Raw genomic sequence first — 26,113 nt, 5'->3', positions numbered from 1 at the left:
TAAAACCTCACGACATCTCACCTTGTCCGAGGAACGACCGGCGACAACCTTCACGGCGTTCAGCTCTCCAATCATTTAACCTTGCCTCTGAGACCTCGGAGCAGCGCGAGAAGCCTAAACCGCCGGACTTTCTTAACAACCAAACCTTCTAATCCTTCCCTCCCGTCTCAGGCCAGCAACCAGACGGACCTGGAGAACTGGGTGACGGCGGTGCACTCGGCCAGCGCCTCCCTAGTGGCCAAGCGGCAGGGCAAGGAGGACACGGTGCGCCTGCTGCGCGGCCAGGTGCGCGGCCTGCTGCAGAAGGTGGACATGGACGGCAAGATGAAGAAGATGGCCGAGCTGCAGCTCACGGTGGTGGCCGACCCCAAGAACCGCAAGGCCATCGAGAACCAGGTGAGTGCACGGTCGTCCCTGATGAGAATAGGTGGTATCTTCTCGGAGGATTCCCCCGAGGCCTTTTTATCTGAGAGTTTCCCCTGGCACATACTGTACTGCAGCAGAACGCCATCATAATGCAGGAGCTGTAATTCCATTCAACGTGCTCCCTGTTACTTAGTCTGACTTGATTATAAAACGTAGAGACAGGAGAAAGAGGTTGGTTGTTCTGCAGCCCTGAGCACCAGAGCGGGCTATCGGGTAGCTGTCACCACTTTGACAGTTAGCTGCACTGTAAAGTTATAAAGTGGTACAGTCCTATGAGGACAGGTTCGACAGTGTTCCCTGCCATTTTTGAAATACATATTGATATATGTTTGAGTGGGCATCTTCTCCGTGTTCTCCTTCCAAACACTGGTGAGGAGCTCTGGCACGCAAGACAGACAGAGACAGACAGAGACAGACAGAGACAGACAGACAGACAGACAGACAGACAGACAGACAGACAGACAGACAGACAGAGAGACAGAGAGACAGAGAGACACAGACAGACAGACAGACAGACAGACAGACAGACAGACAGACAGACAGACAGACAGACAGACAGACAGACAGACAGACAGACACAGACAGACAGACAGACAGACAGACAGACAGACACACAGACACAGACAGACACAGACAGACACAGACAGACACAGACAGACAGACACAGACAGACAGACACAGACAGACAGACAGACACAGACAGACACACAGACAGACACAGACACAGACACAGACAGACAGACAGACACAGACACAGACACAGACACAGACAGACAGACAGACAGACACAGACAGACAGACAGACAGACACAGAGACAGACAGAGACAGACAGACAGACAGACAGACAGACAGATACAGAGACAGACAGACAGACACAGAGACAGACAGACACAGAGAGAGGACATAAGGCATGAAGACATCAGAGGGCTGATGCATGGGTGGATGTTCTGTTGTGGGTTGTCCTTGTTTCATTTCCGAAGCTTAAGGGTAAATCTCTGGGTTTGCAGCGCCGGGCAAGAGCGAGGGAGTAATATAAATATATGAGTGACTAGTAGGTTTTTTCACTATTTTTGTACTATGTTGTATTATCTAGCTCCAATGTATGTTTTGGAATAAAACAAACCAAGAGTGGGGTAGGCCCTGTGAAACAGTATTCAGGGCTCACTACGGTGACCAGTGTAACCATATTTTTAAGATAGGTACATTTTCAACTCCTTTTTTTTTTTTGTATTGAGAAGTCTCATCTGTCCTAGGGACAGTAACTCATAAAAAAACCTGGCAGGACCCTGGCATGCACCTGATCCGCCCCCGTCTCGCGCCCACGCCAGCCCCGGCCCATCCACACACACTCAACAGGGTGCTCCACTTCCTCTGATCCAGACGGGGCCGTCAGGGCGGCACAACGTCTGTCTGTTTGTATTTGATCTTTCTGAAGTGGGAGGAGGGGAGGTGGGGGGGATTCAAGACGGATAAACATAAGAGGCCTAAACGCTGCGGCCCCCAAGACGCTGTGCCTCAGCGGTGGGGGGTGGGGGGGGGCGGGCTGTGAGGGGATGGAGATGGGGGGCCGCTGGGACTCCGGGGAGCAGCCAGCTCCCATGCCATCAGATGGAGGTTCCAGATGTTTCCTGGTAATGGATTCTCAACATGCATAATCCTCCTCTTCCTCCGCCTGCACCACGCAGCCTGGAGGGGGAGGGGGAGGGGGGGGGGGGGGGGGGGGGCTGAGCCTGAAGCGCCAGCCAGCGCAGCGCCATGCTCTGGCCTCGCACAGCGGAGAGCCCGACCACAGGCGTGCCTCTCCTCTAGACTTGGAGATCAGGGACAGGGACTTCAGCCCACTTCATCACCACTCAGCTGCCCCCCCGCCTCCCTCTGGTCGCCCCAATCAGACGCCTCTGATTAGAGTAGGTCTCAATGGAGTCTACAAGTGAGGTTTTGCATGAAAGGAGAATGCACGACTAGACAGCTACACTGTCCCTCTGATCTATATCGTTTATTTATACAAGGCTTTATAGAAGACTAGTTGAGAGTTTGTGTCAAGACTCAGTTATTTGCTGTGTGTGTGTGTGTGTGTGTGTGTGTGTGTGTGTGTGTGTGTGTGTGTGTGTGTGTGTGTGTGTGTGTGTGTGTGCGTGTGCGTGCGTGCGTGTTCTACACACACTAGATGCGCGGATGGAGGGGGGTGTTGGGGGTTAAATCTGGTTGCAACTAGCCGGTACGCTCAGTCAGGGCGAACGGCGAGGCAAGCGGCTATGGGACCAATGACGGGGTCAGGGCGAAGCCGGCATGGCTGGACCTCTGATAAGCATGCCCTGAGACGGATGATGGATCTAAAGGTCTCTGCCTGACGGCTGGGCCGGTGGGGGCGGGGTGGTTTCCAAGCACTGAGCGGGGGCTACTTTGATCTCTCAACCACCTCCCCCCCCCCCCCCCCCCCCCCCCAAACCTTGACCCATGTTTACTGGAATCTGCACGAGCAAGACTTCTTTCTGAAGTTCGCTGCCCTTTGTGCACACACGCACACACACACACTCACTCATGTACACACACATGATGGAGTTGCATTACAAAGGGGTTATCATGCATTAGAGTGCTCTCTCTTGGGCAGATGCGAGAGTGGGGAGGTAAGAAGAGATGGGCATCTATCGATGGGGAGACTGTGTTCCCGCTCCACTTAATGGATCTGAAATGAAACTTAAATACGTTTGTCTTTCCAGCCCAGATGGGTAGAGTCAGCCACATGGCTGCATTCACACATAGCTGCTAAACAACACAACTTTACAGAGATTACTCTCACAAGGGTTGTGAGACCATGTGCAATGGTTATATACAGGGGTTCTTATGATTGATATTCACCCAATGCGACAACTCTCCTAATGCTCGAAGTCTACAGTTTTTGTTGCTTATGATTGTTACAACTGCTATAGTTCCTCCCCTATGAGAGATGAGAGAAGTTTATGTGGGTTTTGGGCATAGTTAATGAAACCATTTCCTAGTATTTTATTCACTGGGAATTACTGGGAAATCATTCGGCAATCATTATGTAATGCATAGTTCAGTATTAACAGCTAATACTTCCTTCAAACTCCCCCCTTATGATTTCATGCAACCACCTGCAGTATTCTCAACCTATGGTATGGAAACGGAAGGTGCAGCTTGATAAAGAGAGCAGATGGGTCAGCTGTGCATTAGGCCCAGTATGTCGGGGGTACCTGGACCATAACTCTGTATAACGTGGATAATATCCTTCAACACAGGGTGTTTGAAATGTCATGCATCCATGTTCCCTCCCCTCCACTACACACACACATACACACACACACACACACACACACACACACACACACACACACACACACACACACACACACACACACACACACACACACACACACACATACACATACACATACACGCACACGCACCCCTCACTGTGAGTCATCCCCAGCCATGGGGAGACTGATATCAGATTTTATTGAGAGTTAATAGGACATCTCTACAGGGTGCAGCATCATTTATTTATATTGTGGGTAAAAGATGGCATAGTGCTGCCTAATCCCTATTAAACCTGGTTGTTTTTAGGGTTGTATACATGAGAGGTCCTCATTACATCGTGGGTCCCACCAAAAGAGGGAAGATTCTCCTGCTTTACAAGCTGGGAAAGCCAGAATGGTGCATGTGTGTGTGTGTGTGCATTCATGAGACTGTGTGTGTGTCTGTTTTTTTAAGTGCTCTAGTGCGCGTTCATGTAAATCCTATGGGATTAACGACGGTGGTCTGGGTTGTGTCATTGTGCCTCGGGTAGACGTTTTATTATTGATAACCCAGGTACACACACACACACACACACACACACACACACACACACACACACACACACACACACACACACACACACACACACACACACACACACACACACACTCCTCCCTAAGATACACCATCTCCCCCCCCCTCACCATCAACATCTCCCTGCAGCCTTTCACATCTGTAAGCAATCGCTGCTTGATGGAATGCAGTCCTCTGACCTCAAGCCACCCCAACCCCCTCTATATCACGACCTTACCGCGCCAACCGATGACTCCCCAACCCCATCACCCCCAGCCCTTAACCGTCTCCATCAGTGTTGGGTTTATTTCATGTTGTGGAGTGTGTCTGGTTGACGGCTGGCTTAAGCAGCCTCCCCTGGCCCAAATCAGCCTGACTCGGGCCAGGTGAGGCTGCTTAAACCAGCCGTCAACCACACACACACAAACAAGCATGTACTACATCTATTGGAAGGGTAAAGTTTTGCAGGAAAATGGGCAACTCTTAAAGTCTCAATCGCCCTTTGACCTCCCTGAAACTCCCTAGTGTCCAGTCTGGGATTGATTAGGTATCTCGTGGTCTTTCCCTCATCCCAGACCACACGTCCCTGACACTTGATCCCAGGTGGGGGAGTGACTCACAGCTTCCTCCCAACCCACTCCCACCCTAATCTGAACTCTGTGTGATCCCCCCCCCACCTCAGACCCAGCAGTGGGAGCAGAACCTGGAGCGCTTCAACATGGACCTGTTCCGCATGCGCTGCTACCTGGCCAGCCTGCAGGGAGGGGAGCTGCCCAACCCCAAGAGCCTCCTGGCCACCGCCGGCCGGCCCAGCAAGGCCGCGCTGGGACGCCTGGGCATCTTCTCCGTGTCCTCCTTCCACGCACTGGTGAGGAGCTCTTGCACGCTACACACACACACACACGCTACACACAGACACATAAACACACACACACAGGACATAAGGCATGTAGACAACAGAGCAGCTAATGCATGGGTTCTGTTGTGCGTTTTCCATGTTTCATTTCCGAAGCTTAAGTGTAAATCTCTCTTGGTTTGCAACGCCGGCCTAAGGCGGGGGAATAATAGGAAGAACCTAAACACAGATCTCCCAGAGAGACAGTACCAAGCATTCAGAAGGGGGGGGGGGGGATTTTGCCCACTTTCACGTTTTTAAATGGGTATAACATTTGGGTTGTAGCAAAGGTTTTCCCATGGAGTGGATTACTCTATTAAAGGGGTCATTTAGCAGAAGCTTTGAAACCCGGGGACTAACGGATGCCGTGTCTGTAACCAGATCTGTTCGCGGGACGAGGCCACGCTGAGACGGAGGAGGAGGCGGAGCTCCGTGACGCTGGCGTCCCGGCAGCGCAAGCGAGGCCTCTTCTCGTCTCTGAAGGGCCTGGACAACCTCACCCTGAGAGGACGGGACAAGAGGCCCTCTGTGTCCCAGGTACGGACGTGGAAATGTACACACACACATCCAGGAGTATAAACGGGGTCTCGTTTATGTTCCCCGGTGCATGCACGCGACACGCACGAGCGGAGATGGATGTGTAAAGCGTGCCAATGTGTATTTTACACTCAGTCGCTTTACACGGGCGGTGCAACTGCCTCGTATTTACTGCAACAACAACAACCGGCGCAACACATGAGCTGGTCTTTGCTTGCTTGTCTTGCAAAACCCCTTTGTGCTAATTGCAGCCATGTTGACCATGTTGGGCTTCTTTGAATTGATTAGAAACACATTGCTAGTCCCCCCACCCCCCCCCCCCCCAACCCCTGTTAATGCAAGGCTCCCATCTATAGCAACACTATGGGACATTCCAAGCGCAGGTGCGGGAGGGGGGTAATCTTCCTCAGGTTAGTAATTAAACTCATCATGCCGGCTGGTTATTTATTTTGGCTGGAATCCCCCCCACCCCCCAGGTAGGACCCCACGTAGGACTAAGCCTGCTCCACTTAGGCGTTTATATGAGGATCTCTGTCCTGGGAAGCGCTCCTTCTCGAATCCTCAGAGGAAAATTTGACCAAGCACTTTTTAAATTAAAGTAAGACCTTTTGTTTCTTTAATGGCAGTTTCGAAATGTTTGTGTATTGACAGTTGACGCGTGGGAAAACCCCTGTGCACCTCTGTTTCCGCCACAATCTCATCCGGTCTGCGTGTTTGTGTTTGTGTCGTTTGCGTGTGCGTAAATGTGGATCACGTGCCGTCTCCCAGCATTTGAAGACAGCTTATCTCTGAGCTGGGAGGCGGTGGGGGCCAGCAGTGCTTCTTCCAGCTGGTGGGGACCCAGTGCGTCCTGCTAGTGCCTGGTGGCGGTGCATCCCACTCGTGAATTATTAAGAACCATATGTGGTTCATGGCAGGCTCCACTCTCACCTCAGTCCCCAGCGGCCAACCAGCAGATGGTCACCCTAACAGGGCTAAATATTTCCCTGCCTTCGCTTTGGTTTTCGTCGCCCCTTTTTTTTCCTCCAATTTGTTTAGAGTGTTCTCATTGGGATCATCTATTTTTTTTTTCTCATCTAATTTAAGATTATGAATACATGCTAATGGCAAGCAAGTGCTTCAAGATAATTCTCCCACTCTGCACCTGCTGTGTCTATTCACTTTTTTCTCTCACACAGCTATATAATCACTTTCAATATACGTTTAATTAATGTGATCATTAATGTGAAGAAAATCAATCCATCCATGGATAATGAAATTATGGCTTCTGTTTATTGAAGATTTAGTTGCAATACGTGTCTGGAATTATTTAGCATATTGTCAGGTACCAGGAAATAAAGATGTTTATTTTTTCAACAAATCTGATGACTCAAGTGAAATAGATAGACTTCAGGTTCAATATGTTTGTGTGCCACAGGTTTCTTATAATATATTCAAACTGTCCATCGTGCCAAACATAAAATGACCCATTAAGCAAGATTTATTTCAACATTAATTCTACACTGCACCATTTCGCCAGGCACTATTCCATTCCATGGTGGCCAATCATTCAGATTCAGGCTCACTATAGTAGATCCACAGACGGACGCTTAGTGTGACCTTATAAGGCCCATGCTTGTGCTCTCTGTAGCAGAGATGTGTCTGAGTGGGATTTGGATGAAGCCCAGGCTGTTGCTATCACTGTTCTTCTCATGTCCATGTTCAGTGTCCCCAGGTGTGGACACCCCTACCCCTCCAAGACCCCCACATGTTTTATCCTTGGTATAACATGATATACTTTGTCCTCGAACCTTCTCACCCTTCTCCCTGTGGCGTTTCATCATCGTCAGCCATCTTGTGCGACGCTTTGCCTGTCACTTCTCTCTACGTCTCAGTCATTGAATCTGTCAAGCATGTTGGATACCAAAAAACGCTGTCATCGACCTTCCCTGTCCCTCCATTTATCGGCCTCTCTCGCTCTCTCTCGGTCTCTGCCTCCCTCTGTCTCTGCCTCCCTCTGGCTCTCTTTACTTATCCGTCTTCTTCTCTATCTGCCTGCCTCTTTTCACTATCTCCCCATCTGCCTCTCTTTGTCCCTCTCTCTGTCTCTCTTTCTGCCCCTCTCTCTCTCTCTCTCTCTCTCTCTCGCTATCTGCCCCTTTCTGTCTCTCTCTCTATTTCACTATCTGCCCCTCTCTGTGATTCTCTGTCTCTCTCTTGCTCGCTATCTGCCCCTCTGTGTCTCTCTCTCTATCTCACTATCTGCCTCTGTCTCTGTCTCTGTCTCTCTCTCTCGCATCTGCCCCTCTCTGTGTCTCCCTCTCTTTATATCTATCTCACTATCTCTCACTCCCTGTGTCTCTATCTCCCCCTCTCTCGCTATCTCCCTCTCTTGCTACCTTTTTCTTAATGCCTGCCTCTCTCCCGACCAACCGGTTTCTCTCAGTGTTTACAAGCGGTCTACATACCCCCCCCCCCCGGACCCTCAAAGCATGCCTCTCTCTTCCCACATAGTCTCCAAGATACTGTCTCATCCGTGTGTCGACACATAAACAAATCCCATTTACCCATAATCCAACCCTCTCTACCCCACCCGCCCGATCACCGTCTCCATCCCACATCCCTCGCTCCGTCGCTCTATACCCCCCCCCCCCCCTGCGCCTCTCATTCCGTTTTCCCCCCCCCAACAAAGGTAAACGTTGTTACCTTGACGACGGAGGAGCGGTGGGAAGTAGGCCAACGTAAAGGACTGGGGGATTTGCTGCTGATGTGGGTTTAGCTAAATGGGTTCTAAAATTAGCTTTAGGGCTTTCACGGCAAGGCATCGCTATTTCCGTCGGGTTTACAAATATACCTCTCTCCCTGGGAGGGAGGAGGAACCAGGTCGTAGTTCAAGACCAGTGGATCCCTGGTGCTTCAGGAGTGGTGTGAGTGTGTGTGTGTGTGTGTGTGTCAGAGTGTGTGTAGAGCGATGTTTTTCGTTTTATCATCGTGGCTAATAAAATCGTCTGGTGTTGAGATGGAGTGGGGAAGCTCTCCTTCTCTCGCCACCATCTCTTTCATCTCTCTGCCCACAGGCACAGGCGAAAAAGGAAACACACACACGCACACACACACAGAGACACACGGAGACAGACTGGCTCAGTCGAAACACACACACAGACGGGCTCAGTCGAAACAGGCACAGGCAAACGAGTACAGGCAAACACACACACACAACGGCGCAGGCAAATCGCCCACGCACATGGTCAAACACACAAATCCTATTACAACCTCTGGACCATCAAAGCCTACAGAGTCCATGTGGTTGCTCTATCAAACCTCTGCTCACATAGTTTCTAATTAGCTGTATAATAGCAGTGTATGCATGTGCGCATGTTTGTTTGATAATGTGTTGCCGCAGGTCGCTGGGTGCTTAATTACATCTGAGTCACGGTGTGGGGTGCCTTCATGTCTGTCTCACCGTCTGTCCGTACGTCTTTTGTTCCAGATCTTCGAGAGCACCAGCGGAGGTCAGCCCTACTGCCTACCCCCTACCGAGGTGAGAACTGGCTCATTATTATTGATGCTGCAGCACTGTCGTTAACGTTCTAATGAATGAATGAGGAATGGACCCAATGCAAACCAGAGATGGTTTTTTTTTCAGCAGATGCAGGAGCTTGCCTTCTCTCACTTGGACCTCTTTGGTCTTTCATGGGTTTTGATGTCAGAGCGTGTAATGACATTCTTCACACACACACACACACACACACACACACACACACACACACACACACACACACACACACACACACACACACACACACACACACACACACACACACACACACACACACACACACACACACACACACACACACACACACGTGCCGCATGTACGTTTTGCACACCAGACAGGGTGTCTGTATTACTCCAGCGGGATCAAAGCACATGTTCCTTTTATCTGTTTATCTGCAGGTGTCAGGAAAAGGGACAGACAGCGTGCCTAAAGTGATTTGTTTCACCTTGTCTGCTCCCAATGTTGTGCTGGAAACCAAGTTCCAATATACAATTTAAATGCAGCCTTCAATGACCTGTGTGTGTGTGTGTGCTTTTCGGCTTTGGGTTTTCCGTGTGAATTTGTGGAGCATGATATTTTTCTGTCTGAGAGGGCAGACCTAACAAGTACACCAGTCTGTTACATGGATGTGTGTACACATTCTCTGGTCTCACAGAGAAGTCGTTGTCCCAGTCTTCCTCTAGCAACCGCCTAATTTCCATGTCCTACTAGAAGGCCATTTTGTTTTTGCTCTCGCGGTTTGCCACTCTTATAGTCGTGCACAGTAGACACTGCAGCAACAGGTACGAATTTTGTTCTGTGTTCTGTTGAAGTCCATGTGGCCATATCCCCATCTGGTCTTGTCAAAACTAATGAGTTTGATCCGCTTAGTTTTTATTTTCGCTGTTTTGATACCCCAGCTCTACCCATTCGATAAGGGTATTTGGTTAACTGAGTCTCTGTGAGCTCCGCTCCCGCATGACTTTGCAGGATTAAAGCGGCGCAGACTGTGACGTAAACAAGCAGTAGCGCTGAGGATAATGATGTCACTCTTCTTTACACAGCTTAGTGTCCCTTTGAACACGTCGCTCTCTCCTCCAAATTTGACTTTGTTTTGGTGAGCCAGAATGTGTAGCCCGGGCCTGGGATCCCTGTTGATGTGCTCGGGATTAAGAGTCTTGAAGAGACTTGAAAGTAGTGGAGAGGAGAGAGATGGCTGAGAAACATAGGGTGAGACTGGGAGAGAGGGAGTGCTACTTGGGTTGTATCGATCCCTGTTCCTGTGTGGCGTCACGCTCCCTGTTGTTGCTGTGGTCCTCCTTTTGGATGCCTCAAATCCCCATGACGACTCCCTCAGCCAATCATCTTGCCCTAATGCCTCAAAGTGGAGTCAAGTGAAGGGCAGGCACTTGTGTGTGAGAATCTATGTACCAAGCAATGCAGAAGCAGACCCCCGCATGTCGGTGGCGTATGGGTGTCATTAATTAGCATGTATGCGTGCAGTGGAGGTATCCGTCCAGGGGATCTGTTCAGTCGGGCATTGGTTTAACCCACTGGGGTGAGGGAGTCATGGTCTTGCCGTCACCCTGCCTCGGTGATGAATTCTGCATACTGTGTGCAGCGTCTGTAGGGGATTAGGAACAGGGCTGAATCTTTTTACCACTGCGGCCTCGGGGTCCCCAGCTATAATCCTCTATGAATACAGTAATACCCGTTCACAACCCTTTTCACAGACCCTGGGCAAACCAGCAGCTCAATTAGTTTTGACGCCTCACTTATGCACCGAAATATATACAGAAATGAAATGTTCAGACCATGGGAGTGGGGTTCAGACTTTTTCTGACGTTGTACGTGCAGTCCTTAAAATCCATGACTTATGCAAGTTTGTTTTTGTGGAAAGTCGGGACTGGTGGGAATGTAACCAAGCGTGGGTTAGCCTATAGGCTTCAGGATCCCATGCACTGAAACTTGTTTGTTCGCTGTCTAGCGCAGACTGCTGTAACTATGCTATCTATGCTCCACACTTCCTACAATCGTCCACTACCCATGAGCTCTGCTCTTTGTGACCACTATGACCCCAAACATGGTGGAGCCACCGATCCCCAAAAGGGGGGGGGGGGGGGGGGGGGGGGGGGGGTGGGTGTGTGTGTGTGTGTGTCTGTCTGTGTGTTTCTGTCTGTCACCCCATGCCTTTAAAGAGGAAGTCAGTTGGTGTTTCGAGGAAATGAGGCGTGAATCTCCTTTTAACAGACTTAATAGCGGGAAATGAGAATGAGCGAAAATGACCCATGACTATTATAGCCTTGCTTGTTTGTAAGGTCTGGGTCGCACAGTTGCTAAGGTCCTTCACCAGGCAACACTGTCTTATTTATTTTCTTCCGCCATGGTCACCAAATGTCTGCAACCTCACAGTCCATCTTTAGAATCTACCGGGCGGGGCCGCGCGTGTTTGTGATTATTTCCATACACTGACCAGAGAAAGACTAGACTCTTCCATACGCTCTTGCATATAACATGCTGCTTCTTATTTTCCCCCTCGCCCAGTGGCTAGGTAAATCATATGCAAACGCGCCTAAATCACACACACACTCACTCACTCACTCACTCACTGTCACCGCCCCGTGTCATGACACGGGGCGACTTGGCAGCCCTCAGTGGAACAATGCTACAGGCTACCGTCGGACCGCCCATGGTCTTCCAGACCCTGAACGAGAGCACAGTTAGTCAGCCACCGCGGGCCAATCGGGGATCGTGGTGGCTTCTACTTCTGTCCATCCGTGCCCTAAATGTGGAGAGATGACCTCATGATTCCACACTTGTGTCGGAGACTGGTTGGTTTTTAAGCAGCACTCTTGTTTGTCCAAAAATAGCAAGGAAAGTTGGGTTTCTTATAGAACATGGCGAGCCGTTGGCGCGTGGCTTGTTTTGGCCACCACTCGGATGTGTCGGTCAGCCAAGGGGAGTCGGAACATCAGGGTTGCCCTGTTGGTTGGTTTTTGCCTCGTCACCCCTGGGCCGAGGTGGAGCAGAACATTGGGTGGCTGTCCTCACCAGGAGGTGTGTCACGGAAGGTTGATGAAGTCCGCTGACGCTGTGTGTTTGTGGAGCCAGTGTTCCACGGCCTGAATCAAAGAGGGCTCAGTTTAACAGGTTAGGTAATTAATGGTTTCAGTAGGAGCAGGGGGGCCAAGGGGGTAGTCATGTCTCTTAGAGAGTTCCTGTGCGTTTTAAATTAGGTACCCCACCCTGTTTTTGCAAACACATGGATCACACAGTGACTGAATCCATTGGACACTCACTCACTCACTCACTCACTCACTCACTCACTCACTCACTCACTCACTCACTCACTCACTCACTCACTCACTCACTCACTCACTCACTCACTCACTCACTCACAGAGAGAGAGAGACAGAGAAAGAGAGACGGACACTGACTCGCACAAAGAGAGACAGACAGACAGACTCACTCACTCATCTGTTGTGGTCTAGCTCTTGAATTGCATGAGCGCAGCACCTTGGTGGCCTGGCCACTAAGGCAGTCCTCCCCCTTGATCTCGTACCTCCTCTCAGTGTGATAGTGTGGTGCAGACGGTTCCCGTCCACAGAGCTAAATAGTGGATTGCTCCTTCACGCTGTGTGCGTGGGGTTTCAGACCCCCTGGAGGCTGTGGTCCGGCGTTGGCGTCTCCGCTAGCCACCAAATGCAAAATGGTGACTCTCTCTTCCGCAGAGTCACACAGTCGCAACCAGGAGACGGTTATAAGTGGTCTAGTGGTGCAGGGGCTCCGGCGGTTAGCCACTGTTAACGGCCCTTCGTACCCCCGACCAAACCACACCGTTAATTGCCACAGAGAAATGTTTTCACTTCAAAGACTCCCACTGATTTATTTATTTTTCCTTTTTTGTGTGTGCTATTGCAGGGGCTAGGCAATTATGTTCCGTGGATCATCATCAAAGCACCCTACTAGCCGGTTCTTTATAAATACTCTTTGAGTACAATGGTGGTCTCCCCACTTTCTTTCCAGTCGACGGTGTGGCAGCCATTACTAGTTGATCTCGGATCCAGCAGTACCTAGATCTGAAGTTAAGTCTGAGTTGGGAGACTTGCCATTAGCTAATCTGTAACTGCAGCTGGTCAACTAAATGGCTAGAACCCAAAGCCGAAGTCTTGGGAGGCAGAATTGTGGCTCGTATCACAGATGCTGCCGTGCTCTTTTAACCCGCCAATGGATCCGCAATCAGATCTGCAGCGTGCAGCATGATTATAGACTATTTATGTGGCGTCTGCGTTGTCAAATGATTTTGTGAAAGGCCGATTGTGTGACTTGTCCACGCTGTTTGCCTAAGCCACCGTATCTAGGCACTGCATTTAGACTAATGGACTTGCATTGATTTGTTTGCTCTCTCACCCTCACCCCCTCCCCCCCTTCTCTGTCCATCTGTCTCTCTGACTCTGTCTCCCTACGTATCTCTGTCTCTTCCTCTGTCTCTCTCTCTCTGCCTCTGTCTCTCTGCCTCCGTCTCTCTGCCTCCGTCTCTCTCTCTCTCTCTCTCTCTGCCTCTGTCTCTCTGCCTCCGTCTCTCTGCCTCCGTCTCTCTGTCTCTCTCTCTATCTCTCTGCCTCTGCCTCTCTCTGTATCTCTCTCTGTCTCTCTGCCTCTGTCTCTCTCTCTGTCTCTCTGCCTCTGCCTCTCTCTCTGTCTCTCTCTCTGTCTCTCTGCCTCTGCCTCTCTCTCTGTCTCTCTCCCTCTCTGTTATTTCCACGCTGCCCCCTCCCTCCTCCTGTTTCTCCCTCCTTCTCCCCCTGCTCCTGTTGCAGAGGCTGGACGTGCTGACCAACATCTACTCCATGTCGCCCCCCGAGGGCGGCGTCTGGGAGAGCAGCAGTGGTAGCGCTGGCAGCGAGGCACTGGCTCATGTCCGCACGCCGGACGGTCTGACACTCCAGCTGCCCATCAGGGCTGACCTCACCGCCGCCCAGCTCCTGGCGTCGGCCTGCAAGGTATCAAACGCACCCCAGACCACCCGAAAGCACCTCCGGATGTACCTCAAAACTGCATGGTGGCGGTTTTCTCTGTGTTAGGTTGACTTTAACAACTAGAAAGGATGAGATATTTGTGTTGACTTATGCATAGCGGTGAACAACATACGACATTCTGACCGAATCAGTTTCTCTGCTATAAACAACGTTTTTAGATATGTACTTTGCCTGCCTCTTCAAATGCAATATAGCACTCGTCGGTTATACACGAGGCAAACAGGAATTGATTTATTGGACATAATTTGGGTGTTTCACTCATAGCACACGGCCATTTGTGTTTCACGAGCTAATCCACTCGGGCGCCGCCGAGAGGGTGATCTATGCACGCGCACGGGGGCCACTCGTCTTGATTAAACAGCGAGCCCAGCCCCGCCCTGACACCCGCCTGCGTCCAACAAAAGGACTGCAACAAAAAACTCACACAAAGCCAAGCATATGTCATCATCACCTGACCTCGTCCTCTCCTAATTGTATGCACACACACAAACGCATACACGCACGGACGCGCACACACGTCTGGCCACTTGAGTATTACAAATGGCTTCTTGTTACTTGGCGTGGAATCAATGAGCAATTCGGCCGCTTCTGCAGAATTGGGTCCGGGCCGCAGCTGTCGGGGCTCGGTGCCGGTGTGTGACGTACGAATGTGTGTGTGTGTGTGTGTGTGTGTGGTACACTCACCGTGGGGCCTGTTTTGTGCTCCAGGTGAAGCAGCTGGACGCGGGCCTGCACGGCCTGCGACTACACAGCCTTACGGGACGGGCGGAGGAGGGCCGGCTGCTGGCCCCTGACGAGCTCCTCCAGGACACTGTGAGCAGGGGGCCCTGATTTGTATTTATAGGCGGTATTTTCTGCTGGGTTATTCAGCAGACATTTGCTGTGAATTCAGATGCATGTCCCAAAGGAGCAGGTAGGGGGTGAGGTACCTGGGCTAGGCTGAGGTATCGAACCCAGTAACTTTTGGCTGGGAGTCAGATACCCAAAAAAATGCACTTTCCTGCCACCCCCCTACCCCATGATCAACTCACACACACACACACACACACACACACACACACACACACACACACACACACACACACACACACACACACACACACACACACACACACACACACACACACACACAAATTAGTCTCCTCATTATTGTGCTTCATTACACACCGTTTTCCCTCCCGTGCTCTATCTTCCTCCCGCCCCGCTTGCTGGCTGCACCGTGCTCAGATCTGTCAACTCAGCTGTGCTCCTCCTGTCTCCTTGCAGATGTGCGATCATCTGGAGGTGGTCCCCTTGAACGTGTTCAATCTGCACATGAGGAGACCCAGCGGCACGGGAGACTTTGGTGAGCTGTCTACCGCACAGACCGAACCGAGGGGGGGGGGGGGGCGTGATCTGTTTGAGTCTGTACCTGCAGCAGTCGTCCACCGGCTGACTGTCTGTGTCTGCTTCCTGGCCACCAGGTTTCGCCGTGACGGGCCACATCGACGCGCAGAAGAACAGCAGGATCTTCGTGAACGAGGTGCTCCCTGACGGACTGGCCATTGACAAAGGTACCGTCCGAAAATGATATGCCTCCATGACCGGCTCTTTAATTTCAAGCAACTTGCCTTGCTAAAGTGTGTGTGTGTGTGTGTGTGTGTGTGTGTGTGTGTGTGGGTGTGTGGCCTTCTCATATTTGTATCTTTCAGAGGGGAGACTAATTGGAATGACTTTATACACAAGTGCTTAACATGCCTTCCCTGGGCATGTGTGTGAACGTAGATGTAGATTTGAACGTAAGATGAGTTTATCCACACTGTGAAATAATTAGCAGAGCGCAAGTGATGGTCAACAGTCCAACACACACACACACACACACACACACACACACACACACACACACACACACACACACACACACACACACACACACACACACACACACACACACACACACACACACACACACACACACACACTCTAAATGTGTTTAAGGGGTGCTCGGTAGGGCAGATATGATCAGGAATGATCTTGATGCTGAATTGAGGAGCGGGTCTCCTCTTGATGATGTCGTGTATATATATCATATCCGTGTGTCTCCAGGTCTGCGGCCGGGCGATGAGATCCTGGTGCTGAACGGTCGCTGCGTGTCGGGTCTGGACCTGGTGCTGATCCAGACGCTGTTCGCAGAGCAGCAGCTCAGCCTGAGCCTGAGACGGGACGTCCTGCCCACACAGCCCCCCGCCCCCCCTCACGACGCCTCCTCGCCCCCGCGGCCCAAACTGGAGGTGCCGACCCCGCACCACCACCAACGGGCCAAGTCCATCTCAGGTCTGTTGTGGGGATTCATCTCCATTAGATTTGCCCTGCACACGCACACGCCCGCGCACACACACACACACACACATGCACGCGCACACGCACATGCACACGCACACGCCCGCGCATGCATGCATGCAGCATCACGGAAAACCCGTTCGCTGTTTAAAAACAATGACCGCAAAAACATCTCTCTTCATTAGACGAGGAGGAACGGCACGCGTCCTCTGCTTTTGGATCAGGTCAAGTGTGACTTCTTCACTTCCTCTTGAAGGATAGAGTCACACAAACAGCCCCTTATTAGCGGTTAAAAACAGCCCAGTCGAGGTGACATGTCACAGCTCTCTGTGTCACCGCGGCCCCGAGGCAGCGTCAGATGGAGGGGGATAGAGAGACGCCAGCTCTGGCCGGACATGGCTCATTAGCGGTGCCAATTTGCAGTCCAGTGTTGGCTCGTTTCGGGGCTGTATTTGCCGGTTTGAGGTAAATAGCAAGGTCACCGACGTAGCTAGATGGAACAATGGAGGAAGAGAACCGCGATGGCGACGTGGTTGAGGAGCCTCTTTGCACCTTTCAAGCCTGGCCGCCGGTCGTTGACGGCAGCCGGCCCCGGTCCTGAAGGTAGGCCGGTGCTCTGGCAAGTACCTTCAAATAAAAAGCGTCTCTGCAGAATATAAACAAACGTATTCATAGTCTGATGCCAGGCGTTTGTTCAGAGAGTCAGTAAACATGACCGATTTCACTTCACGTCGTTAAGCTTCAGCTAGTAGATTTCCTGCATCTGTTTCTTCCTTCCGCAACACATGACATGGAAACAGTCCGATAATTCACGCATTCATTGCACGTGTCAAAGACGTCATTTTGGCACAGCGATACGTTTTGTTGGGAGAACTAAAGTTGAAAGAAATCGATGACGATAACCCTAAAGGCCGCCTGAAGTTTCCCCCTCTTCCTCTAGAGGGAGCACTATCCCATGCGGGCTCTTCAGCAGGCAAGAAGGCATTATCAGTTTACCCTGAAACAGAACACGTGCAAATAACTTTGAAACTCTGCTGCAATAAGAAATAAGAAACATAAGACATTTTGAATGGGATCATTTATTTATATTTATATATATCTACAGTCTATATCTTTATATCGTTACATCTATGTTTATATAATAACATAATAAAACATATTTATTTTCAATTTCCTTTCTACCCATTGTCATTCAGCCGTATCCATAATTCTGTTCATGTAATAATGTTTCACATCTCAGTAATCATCTTTCATCATTGTTTCATTAGTGCTCCTTGTTTTTCCTCATCACAAACACATTTTCAAGCCAAACCTCCCATTCAGTTGTTCAATAACTGTGATGTAAATTATGATTTATATTTAAAATGAGAGTAGTTGGAATTGCAGAGAAGGCAAGATGAAAGAAATGATAATAAACACAGAAGAAGCGCAAATTTTTGAGTTGCTGCCCTGTGAAGCCAATAAGAAACGCTGATTAGTGACAGGTGGAGACATGCCGACACACGCAAACACACGGCAGGGTCTGGGTTCATATGCAGAAACCTTAATTCACACCGCCTCTTAATTCAAACCGCCTCTCTCTCTATCTCTCTACCACAGATGTGCTGAGTGATGGTGGTGAATCCCTGGGCCTGGAAAACGGACACAGGCCTGTTCAACACAGCAAGGTAAGGTGTTAAGGTGTGTGTGTGTGTGGTGTGTGTGTGTGTGTGTGTGTGTGGGGGGGAATTATCACTAACTACTTGGACATCAAGAGAGAGTAGTCACATGGGTCCTCGATACATCACTGTGTGTGCGTGCGTGCAGAGCAGCTGGGAAAGCTGTCATGTGCAGGCCTCTTTCAAGCTGCCCCTTCCTGGTAGCAGGTTTAAACAAACACAGACAGACAGACAGACAGGCATGCATAAACACACACAATGTCAGGTAAACAATGAAAATATCAGGAAGAGTTTATTAACGTTGGATGTCGCGCATGTTTTTTTTTTTGTGTAGCCTTTGAATTGTTTGTTGCGTGTGTCTGTTAGTTTGTGGCTAGTGTGATGTCGCCTCAGTAATATGATTGTCATTGCAAGTTGAATCGCAGACATGAGGAAGAAATGTAAATAAAATAGCCTTACGAATCATTAGCTTGACAAACGCACTAGTACTGTGTTTACGGCCCACTCCTGCTATTCTGGCCTGGACAGTCACGGCTCCACTGAGCTGGACCACGTCCTGAGTTGGTCCGGATCACATCTGATCCAATGGCCTAAATCGAACCCTGCAAAAAAACACTTCACTTTATCTACACTAAAGGCCTGCCGTCCACCTTTGTGAAAGCGTGTGCGTTTAGTGTTAAACGAGTATTCCCCCTCCTGGGCAGTAAATAACAACGGGATAGAAGTCCTTAAAGCCGGAGGCTCGTGTCCCGCTGGGTTCATGAGCCTCGGTGTTATGCTAATGAACAAAATGCGCATGCAGTGCTTGAGGATGCTACATGCTATCGCCTCCATCTGCCTCTAGGTGTGTGTGTGTGTGTGTGTGTGTGTGTGTGTGTGTGTGTGTGTGTGTGTGTGTGTGTGTGTGTGTGTGTGTGTGTGTGTGTGTGTGTGTGTGTGTGTGTGTGTGTGTGTGTGGCCCATGTTGTCCGTCACAGAGTGTATTAAAGTCTGGAGGTGGAGCCGCTGAGTGTTTGACCCGAGGGTCGCCCGGCTGGTGAATTAAGAAGGAATAAAGGAGCTTTACCTCTCCATCCTCGCTTTCTCTCTCTTCGCCCATGTCTTTCTATCTCTCTCTATCTATCGGCTCGGCCTCTCCTCCTCCCTCCCCCTCTCTCCCTCCTTTTGTCTGTTCAGCTCCGTGACTCAGTCCCCCTGTGCTGTGATCTGCACTGCAGCAGCAGCGTGGCTACTGCTGCTCCTCTCCCAGCCTCTCGTCTTCTACTAGGCAGTGTGTGTGTGTGTGTGTATTATGTGTTTGAGCGTGCGTGCGTGTGCAAGGTTGGAAAAAGGTGGGGTGTGTGTGTGTGTCTGTGCGGGTGACACATGGCAAACACGCATGCCGTTTCTTCCATGTGTGTTTGCTGATGAGAGAGAATGCGATGAAAGGTTTATGTGCCAATCGCTCCCATCGCAGCCTGTAAAAGCACACGCATCATGCGTAATAAAGATGATAAAGCAGTAATGGGAGACATGGGTGTCCTGATGTAGACTGCTGATGTCACCGTGGAGGGAGGTAATGTGGTTTATAGTTGGAAAGTGAAAAATTCTCCGCTGCTGCTACTGCTGTTGTTGTTGTTGTTGTTGCCGAGCGTAAAGCATGGTGCGCTTTGGCTCGAGAAGGTGCAGCGACCGCAGACACACAGCCAATGGAGACGGATGGGGACAGAATGGCTGGTTTCAAGGCTGTTCACACAACAGCCGCCATAGCCTACTGCTGATTAATTGGTCCGGCGCATTCCAATTTGTGCTTATTACCAGAGGTGTGTGTGTGTGTGTGAGAGTGTTTGTGTGGCGCCTGTGGTAGAGAGATGAAAGAGGGGGGTGGAGCTGCTTACTAAGCAGAGTTAACAGCCGCCGTCACCAGTGGTCTATTGAATGAGACTGTATGAGTGTGCGGGTTGGCTTAATAATACGCATGTTGGCTGTACCGCAGCATGCTAATAGATTAACACTGTGTTATAATACCATTACGGGCTCAAAGAATCGATTCTGAGAAGGAGACCACTGTATCTGCCTAATTCCTCGAGTCAATGTCACTTTACATTGATTGGAGGTGCTAATGCTGTTTTGGTCAAGTAATAGGGAGAATGTGTTATTTATTGTTCTCTGAACAATGATAATCCTGCTGTAGGAATTGTTCACTGGCCGACTAATCTCTCAGGCTTCCCAAAGGGACAGACTAGATTACGGTTTGTTATTGTGTGGAGAAGAGGTTGGCAGATCAATGACACACACGCATGCACACGCGCGTGCGTCGCACACACAAGCACAATCACCTGGACACGCGTAAACACGCACAATCACCTGGACACACATAAACACACACGCGAGTGTACACACACATACAAACAGACAATCACCTGAACACACATACGCACACAGTCACACTAGACCACCTCAAGTAGACAGATTGCATACACGGGCGCTGGGGGAAATCTGTCTTGGTCCGATCCCATCACTTGCCCCCCCCCTCCAACGGAGTGCCTCTGATGTGCACGTGCACACGTGCACATGCACACACTTGCAGTATGCGTGCCCTGCACAGATGGCCCATATCAGCACACTACCCTGGTTGTAGCCATAGCTGAATGGTGTCCATGTGAGAATGTTAATGGTCCTTTGGAGCATTACTGTGCAGTTTTTAATTTGCTGTCATTATTAGAACTGGCTCAAAATGACATCAGTGGGATTCCTGAGGGTTAATGGTTAATTGATCTCATTATGCCCCTGATTGCAAACTATTCCGGTCTTTTAAGCTGAGTGATGGAAACGGTTTAAAGAGCATGACCGTGATCGAGACCTTCTTCCTCTGTCCCTGTCAAGAACAGAAGGAGGACACTGACTTGTTCGAGTTGCTGGTGATGTGTTTGTCCTGTCGCGTGTCTCAGAGATGGGTACAGACTCGCATGATACCTGTACAATACACTTCAATGGGTCTTCTGAATAACGCACAGTGCCGCTCCAAAACCTTGGTGTCTGAGGTGTGTCTAACACTTCTGGGACAGTGTGACGACGGGACAGGTTATAATATTCAGTAGGGTCTTTTTTTTCTTTCTTTTTTTACAACTTCAAAAGTTCCATCAAATGTCCCTCGACATTGTGCATGACTGTCTTCTTTAAACCTCTCTTACTACCTCAATGCCGGGTTTATGTCAGGGTGATGTCCCTGAAGTTATGGATTCCTGCGACGCAAAACTGTCAATCTCTCCCTCCAGTTCACACATGCACTCTATCCTAGTGTGTGTGTGTGTGTGTGTGTGTGTGTGTGTGTGTGTGTGTTTGTTTCATGACTAAGCCAGTCAGTCGCCATATGGCCCTAAGCAGACTAATCATCTGAGCTTAATGCTGTTAATGCTAGCGCTAGCCGGCCCCTGACTCAGTCCGTCTGGCTGTAAACAAGAGGGCCGGTGTACACCAGAGCAGAGGGATAATGCGCGGCCCCTGGGGACGCCCAGGCACGGCATGATCCAAACCAGCACGCCATGGTGCACAGGAAGCCGCCCGACGCCCCCTCCAACGCCCGCTCTGACGCCACGGGTGTAACCCGTCCGGATCCGAGCGGTGACCAAGAGCCCCCGGGACCTCGCGTGTGCCTCGGCGCTGTGACAGAGCTCTTTACGCGGGGCCGGTCCCCAGTGCGGGCCCCCCGCTCCCTGGTAGCCGTGCGCTGGTCAGGGCGGCCCCCCGAAGGCGGCGGCGGCGGCGGCGGTGAGGCGGCCGGGGAGGGGGGTCTCTTCTTGGCCCGGGCGCCGCTGGCCCAACGCAGGCTGCTGAAGGACAAGCTAGCCGGCATGGTGCAGGACATGGCCGCCTGCCTGACCTGCGGGACGCACGCCGGGGCCGGGGACGACCACAGGGTAACTATGGGCTCCAGGAGGAGGCTCTCTGGTCGTCGGAGGGCTGAGGTGTCGACCTGCTTTCATTCTGTAAGATTGGTGTTGTGCGGGAGTCCGATGGTTGAGACAGCCGTGTCATTTGAATTCCTACTTTTACGATGTATCTTTAAATTTGTCACCCCATCGCTGTTCTTTTATAAAGGGGCTTTATATGCTGCGTTGTTTGTGGCTGCATACATTTTGTGGTGTAGTGGTCCACTGGTGACCTGTAGTTGGATGTAATGTCTGAGCTTGAGGGAAACCCTTAGAAAAGGGGTTTTGCACTGTTATACCGCGATCTTTAGATATTAGTCATTCGAGACAATCTAATCTAAATTCAACGATTTCACTGCATCGCTTAGCTCCGTCTCTGGCATATTTATCCAGCACCCTGATGAAGTAGTCGTTTTGGACGATTGCCAGTGGAATTCATGCAGCAGTGCAGCCGTTGAGTATGCAAATAAGTTTTCAGGGCCATCCGTCCCCTGTACCAACATCGGTGTACCGGCCCTGGTTCAGAGTAGGGCCGTGTTACAGGGGGATGGATGGATGGGGAGTTGATCAGCAACACGCCGTAACCGACATACTTTATTTCAATCCGGGACGTGGGTCCTGGCAGCCAGCGCGTTATTAGGGTCGATTACAGTGTTTAATCTGAGCAGTGGCTGATTAGAACAGCTCTGCAGAGTCGCTTTAAAACGCTCCCCACACACAGTGTGGCGAGGATCCAATATAAGCAGGGGGGATAGGGGGGGCCATGACATACCTTGTTCCCCCCTGCGTCAACTGATATAAGCTGGCTGCTTAATCACCCCTGCTTTTTGTTTTGGTTTCGTATTACGTGGAATGTATTTTGTGTCTGCACGAGGTCCATGGGTTGTACCGGTGTAATAATGCACCATTATCATGCATATCATTTTGTCTTTTCAGTTGGCTGCGGGCATTCTCTGCTGGCCACGTGTGTGTGTGCTAGAATAAAATGGCCTGCATATTCTTTAGCTCTTTGTAGTGGCAATGACACAGTGTGTCGGTGTGGGGGGGTGGGGTCTCTGAATATCCCAGGGGGACTCTATATCACGTTTTTTTTTTTATGCTGCTTCATTATTTACACACATATACTTCCAAGACTCTCTGGGGTAATATTTGTTTATGATGAATTATAAACCAGGCTTGGGGAGGGTGTGGCCGCCTCCCATACTTCTGGTCCCCTCACCCCCCTGTCCCATTTTTCTTTCATCCTCTCCGCCGTCCCTCCCAAAGTGTGTATGTGTATGTGTGTGTGTGTGTGTGATTTATGTCATGCCTCTGGGTTTATTGAGCTTGAGAAGAGGATGGCAGTGCCTGGCACCACGGTAGCCTAACTGGCCGAATGAATCACTCGCCTACCTGCCTCACAGGCCTCCTGCTGTCTCTGTCTCTATATCCCTCTCCCTCTCTCTCGCTGTCTGTCTCTCCCTCTCTCCTTGTCTGTCTGTCTCTCCCCTTCTCCCTGTCTTTCTTTCCTCTCTCCCTGTCTGTCTTGTTCTCTCTACCCCTGTCTGTCTCTCATTCTCCTTGTCTGTCTCTCTTTATTCTTCTCTCTAGCTTTTGCTCTCTCTTTTTATTGCTCTCTTCCTCTCTTGTTCACTTTCTCTCTCTTGTTCCCTCTTTCTCTCTGGTGCTCTCTGCCTTTCTGTTTCTCTCTCTGACACATCGAGGCTCTCTCCCGTGTGAAGGATGCGTGAAGCCATCCCCGCATGGATGTGCCTGTGCTTCATATCCCCCCCCCCCCCCGACGCTCTCCCTCCCCTGCTCACCTGCACTTTTCCTTCATTTCATTCTCCGCGTCGCTCTCCCTGTTTGTTTAGCTTGTGTCGGCTTTCATTGCGGTTGTACAGTGGGAGGCGACAAGGCTTCCACTTTGATTGGATCAGCGTTTTGTCTGGGAAACCGCCGGTGATACAGAGAGAGAACAGACAGAATTTGTAGTGTTTTTTCCTCCTCTTTTTATTATAAAGCTCCCCCCCCTCCCCCGCGCTAGACGTGTGATTTATTGCGCTGCGGTTGGAAGCAGAGATGCTCAGAGGAAACAAAACCCAAACTGAATTCAAAACACTACAACGGATGCTGTGTGTTGTTGTCGTCCTCACAGCGGCCCCTGTGAGAGTCAGTGTGATCTGGTAAATGGCTTCATTATGCAGGTGAGGGGAGGTAATATAAGGGACTGCTGTGACATGTTGTGAACGCGGCACATTATCGCGGAGCAAATAATAAGGAGAGAGAGAGAGAGAGAGAGAGAGAGAGAGAGAGAGAGAGAGAGAGAGAGAGAGAGAGAGAGAGAGAGAGAGAGAGAGAGAGAGAGAGAGAGAGAGAGAGAGAGAGAGAGAGAGAGAGAGAGAGAGAGAGAGAGAGAGAGAGAGAGAGAGAGAGCGCCGGCTGGCCTCCTGCTGCAAGTTAGCAGTGCTGGCATCAACGCACCGCCTCTTAATTCGACTGTCTTGTCTTTGCCAAGGCCTCTCTCTCTCGTTCTCTCACACACACACATGGATGCACACAAACGCGCACGCCTGACCACACGCTCCCCCAGGCCGTGTAGTCCAATCAGGGACCGCCAGAGTGTATCCACCTGCTGCTTACCTGCTAAACCAAGGCCTGGTAATCTGTATTTAATCAGACTAATGCTATGAAAGTGACTGCGGACTCCACTCCCTACCCGGCCTCCTTTTTAGACATTGGATCAGATGTGGCTGCAGGGAATTTAGACAGTCCAGGATGCCGAGGTTGATTTCACCTTCTGAGCCTGAAGGTACTTTGATCGACTCCCAATGTCTGTAGCCTTCCAGGTTCACCCTTGAGCCAGGCTTTCGAACCACAACCTGCATCTTAAAAATTCACTAACTTTAGATGAAAGCGTTAGTAAAAAATAATAGCCTTTTTTTTTTTACTACAAAAAAAACACAAACATACACCTCCCAATCTAAAACAACAAGAGCCTTATTTCTCTCACTTCGTTCCTGAACAAGGCCGGGGACGTGAATTCCTGTTTGGTCATCAACAGCGCATCGACGGATCTTCACTTTACCGCAGTCAGCCATTCCTGGCTGTTTATCTGGAGCGAGGGTGGGAGTGGTGGCGGTGGAATTGGTGGTGGTGGTGGTGGTGGTGGATGGGGTGTAGGTGGGTGCTGGTGGTAGTGAGGGCGTTGCATAAACAAGCCAGAACAGTCCACATTGTGCTGCTGCTATTCAGCACGGCCTGCCCCTACAGACCCCTGTGTGTTGTGGAAACGTACGGCAGGGTAACGGGGACGGATGAGAGAGGGAGAGGAGAGGCAGCAGGAGATGCAAGACAGGGAAGAAAGAAGAAGAAGAGGAGGAGGATTAGGCGAGGGGAACATGGATGGACGGCTTGGGAGATAGACCAAAGGAGACGAGCCGAGAGTAGAGGAAAAGAGGAGGAGAGTATATATTGTCCCCAATCCCCCCCCCCCCCATCACCTCTTTCTTTCTCTGCGAGTGATTATTGATTCCCAATCACCAGCCAACTACTGAATCTTCTCTTTGCTGAAGGTGCTGTGGGGGTGGCGTGGGTTTCTCTGACACTGCGCTCTAAAGGGAGGGGGAGGGGGGGGCACAGTCCATGCTGGGCTCTGTGTGAGATACACCAGGTGTGTGTGTGTGTGTGTGTGTGTGTGTGTGTGTGTGTGTGTGAGAGAGCAGAGGGGAAGTAGGGGGAGGACCGGCCATCAGGATGTGGTCCTCAGTGTGAGTGACGACCGGAGAGTGGACGGAGGAAGTAAACTAGCCAGGGGTGTGTGAGTGTGTGTGTGTGTGAGTGTGTGTGTGTGTGTGGTGTCATGCCCGCGGGGAGGGCGATCAGGGTGCGCAGGAAGGGCTGCTCCTTGGCGCGACGGACGCGTCGCCACGCCACGGCCGCCTGGAGGCTCCTCTACCGGCTGCTCTTCATGGTAACCCATGGCGACCGCCATACCCTC

The 26,113-nt window shown here is 50.7% G+C and overlaps 1 protein-coding gene across 3 annotated transcripts in view; it reads left to right on the top strand.

Moving 5' to 3' along the window:
• Positions 1–26,113, top strand: part of tiam2a (TIAM Rac1 associated GEF 2a) — a 72,480-nt gene that overhangs the window by 30,258 nt on the left and 16,109 nt on the right. For all 3 annotated transcript variants that reach the window (XM_030355778.1, XM_030355777.1, XM_030355780.1), the window contains exons 6-15: positions 172–396; positions 4,941–5,126; positions 5,535–5,690; positions 9,160–9,210; positions 14,028–14,210; positions 14,955–15,059; positions 15,513–15,591; positions 15,710–15,799; positions 16,332–16,559; positions 18,165–18,232. In XM_030355778.1, the coding sequence (XP_030211638.1) occupies positions 172–396; positions 4,941–5,126; positions 5,535–5,690; positions 9,160–9,210; positions 14,028–14,210; positions 14,955–15,059; positions 15,513–15,591; positions 15,710–15,799; positions 16,332–16,559; positions 18,165–18,232 (1,371 nt within the window). The remainder of the gene's footprint in view (positions 1–171; positions 397–4,940; positions 5,127–5,534; positions 5,691–9,159; positions 9,211–14,027; positions 14,211–14,954; positions 15,060–15,512; positions 15,592–15,709; positions 15,800–16,331; positions 16,560–18,164; positions 18,233–26,113) is intronic.

The sequence above is a fragment of the Gadus morhua genome, chromosome 5 (assembly GCF_902167405.1).
Source record: "Gadus morhua chromosome 5, gadMor3.0, whole genome shotgun sequence".
Classification (NCBI taxonomy): Eukaryota; Metazoa; Chordata; class Actinopteri; order Gadiformes; family Gadidae; genus Gadus; species Gadus morhua.
Note: the sequence above shows the minus strand (reverse complement) of the source record. Positions and strands in the feature narration are given on the sequence as shown.